The 3139-nt window shown below is 38.7% G+C and overlaps 1 protein-coding gene across 1 annotated transcript in view; it reads left to right on the plus strand.

Moving 5' to 3' along the window:
• LOC128011618 (ephrin type-B receptor 4b) overlaps nt 1-3139 on the plus strand; it is a 44474-nt gene continuing 41335 nt past the window's right edge. The window contains exon 1 of the mRNA XM_052594246.1: nt 1-524. Coding sequence (XP_052450206.1) covers nt 443-524 — 82 coding nt within the window. The 5' untranslated portion in view covers nt 1-442. The remainder of the gene's footprint in view (nt 525-3139) is intronic.

Raw genomic sequence — 3139 nt, forward strand, 5'->3', positions numbered from 1 at the left:
GACCAATGGGAGGCGGTCCTGCCCGCGGTGGGCGGGGCTTGCAGCAGCGCTCAGTCCCGAGGCAAAGTTCGCTTCGACGAAAACTCCGCGTCCGTTGAGAAAGTTTCTTTAAATGTTTTTCTTGAGGTTATTTTTCTCACTTTAGGTTTTAGGACGAGCGGAATATAAACGACTCTGAACGGAAAAAGCACGCGCTGCTGGGATTAGAGCATCTTTATTGATCCGGATCGGATTCGGTTTGGACTGAAGATCTAGACTGGAGACGGTGTTTCTTAATTTATTTGAAACTGGAATGGGCAGAGATCAACCTTAGTTGAGAACGAGTCGGATTTTGGGAGGTTTTTTTTGCATAATTAATAATAATAGTCGGTGTTCAGAGGCTGATGTCGGATTGGTGAGGTTTGAGAGACTGGATCTGAATCAGATCCCAGCAGGATTAGAGATGGATCATTCCTGGATTAGTCCTGTGTTCTGGATCTGGTTCTGGATCTGGATCTGGACTGGGTTCTCCTCAGCAGAGGAAGGTACGATCAACAGTCATTATTATATTATTATTAATTCAGTCTGTTTATACGGGAGTTAGTTTGAAGAAACGGTTTCAATACGATTCTGTTTTAATGTAAACATTATTAATAACGGACATTGACAAACTCGCTTTTGTTGAAAGATTGGATTCACTTTGAGTAACTTGTGATTTCTCTCGGAATTTATTTTTGGGATGAGAAGTAGATTTGGTGCTGTGAATAAATCAGTTCATTTTAAAACTTCAGTGTTTCAATAAACAACCTCTTTTTCTCGCAATGATCTCATACAAGAACCATTTCTGGTTCCCAAAGAACCTTCCAGTCATTAGTTCCTAAAAGAACAATTCCCCACATTTTAACGACCATTTTCCATCATAAAGATCCTTGTGCGCAATGGAAAGATTTGAGAGATGTTCTAGAATCAGCAAGCCACTATAGAAATAAATGTTTTAAGGTTGGTTCTAGGTTCTTCAGGTCAGTGTTTTGTCTTCAAGGTTCTTCAAAACAGCAAACACATGTGTGTTTCTGCAGAACCAGAGATTCCAGAGTTCTGTGAGGAACACGCGGAGATTCTCCAGTCTCTCTAACTATCTGTTGAACATCACTGTGTGTGTGTGTGTGTGTGTGAGAGAGAGAGTTTGTGTGTGTGTGTGTGAGAGAGAGAGAGAGAGAGAGTGTGTGTGTGTGTGTGTGTGTGTGTGTGAGAGAGAGAGTTTGTGTGTGTGTGTGTGTGAGAGAGAGAGAGAGAGAGAGAGAGTGTGTGTGTGTGTGTGTGTGTGTGTGTCTGTGTGTGTGTGAGAGAGAGAATTTTGAATTTTGAAACACCTTTTATTACAAATAAATCACATTTTTTAGTACACTTGCTAGAACACTTCTAACTGTTACATCATGTCACCAAAAAATAAAAGCATTGAAATAAAAATTACATCAAAGATGTAAAAGACAACTCTTCTTCAGTAACTAAGCACAAAGCTCCTTTACCACACCATTTCTTCTCAAAAGTGTCTAAATCCTTCGTAGACTTATAAAAACAAAAATCAACCAACACTCTTGATTTCACCAAATTTAAAAACAAAACCACCACATTGTCACCAGACAATCTCTCCACCTTGTTTTTCCTGCTCATATAAATAGCTAATTTAGCCTGCCCTAAAACAAAATTCAAAAGCTGACATGTAAACTTGTTACCTCTAACAAATTTAAAACCAAAAACAATTCATTAAAAGAAATGAAAATTTTTTCCAAACATAAAAATAACGGTTTCAATCGGTTACATTCCATGAAAGCATGAAACACGGTTTCTCTTTTTGAACAAAAAGGACAATCAGACAAAACTTCATGATTAATAACAGAAATAAAAGCATTTACTGCAATGGCGCCATGAAGAAGTCTCCACTGCATATCCCCTGACCTTTTGGGTAACGGTGGCTTATACAGTGACCTCCATTCAGGTTTCACACTCTCTTCTATACACAATATTTTGCGCCAAGGTGTGTCAACTTTTCCATTCAAAACCTTTTTATTGAAAACTTTAACACCTATCTTATAAAAAGCCTTACCAGTTGCTGTCAAAAAGTCCAAACACAAACAATTTCCACCATCCAGAAAAGGTCCCTTACAACCCTCTAATTTGGGAAACAACTTAAAAAGAGGGAAACATTCTTGTAAAATGGGAGCATTTATTATTCCATTAGTGTCCAGTAACAGTCTTTTTTCTTCATCATTGACCAGTGACTTCCAACTCATTAGCATCCGTTCAACAGTCCGCATAGACTTGATCTTTAAGCAGGAAGCCACTTCTTCTGTATTTTTAAAGTCCACCCCGGCAATGTGAATCAAAAGTCCCAAAGTAAAAATTTGTGAATCCAACAAAAGCGCATTTAGTCCATGAAAGGATGAATTGTCCTTCGTTAAATCAAAACGAGCTCCATTTATTAAAGGCTCTTCCAAAAGCCAGTGGATAGAAGGTGTCATCTCATTCCTCCTTAAATTGAAAAGGTTCCAAACTTTAAACAGATTTCCATAAAACACTGGCAATTTGCTCACATTCAATTTGACAGGATCCATTAAAAACAAGGATTTATCCAGGCCCACCCCTATAACGCTGTGTAAGATGGAGCATGCAACAGCCCGCCATCCATTTTCTATTGACCCATACAAAAAATCTTTGTAAGAATTGCAAACGAAACGCTGCTAATCTACTTTTCAATTGTACCAAACCATGGCCACCTTCCTCCTTAGGTAAAAACAACACACCCTGTTGCACCCAATGCAAGTTGTCCCAGAAAAAATTTACCAGAAAAACCATGATGCCCTGAATTTCAACTAAAATTTGTGAAGGAGGATCCAGACAAGCCAGCCCATGCCAAAGACTGGAGGCTACTAAATTATTCAAAATTAATACTCTCCCCTTATATGACATCTTTGGTTTTAGCCATTTCCATTTTTCAAGCTTTCCTTTTACCTTATCAACAACCCCTTCCCAATTTTTCTGAAGGAATGTTTCATCTCCCAAGTACACTCCCAAATACTTAAAACCACCTGTTCCCCAATTCAGGCCATCAGGCAATTTTGGTTTCCCTTTTGACCAGTTTCCAATTAAAATCGCCTCACTC

This window comes from Carassius gibelio, chromosome B23 (genome assembly GCF_023724105.1).
Source record: "Carassius gibelio isolate Cgi1373 ecotype wild population from Czech Republic chromosome B23, carGib1.2-hapl.c, whole genome shotgun sequence".
In the NCBI taxonomy this organism is placed as follows: Eukaryota; Metazoa; Chordata; class Actinopteri; order Cypriniformes; family Cyprinidae; genus Carassius; species Carassius gibelio.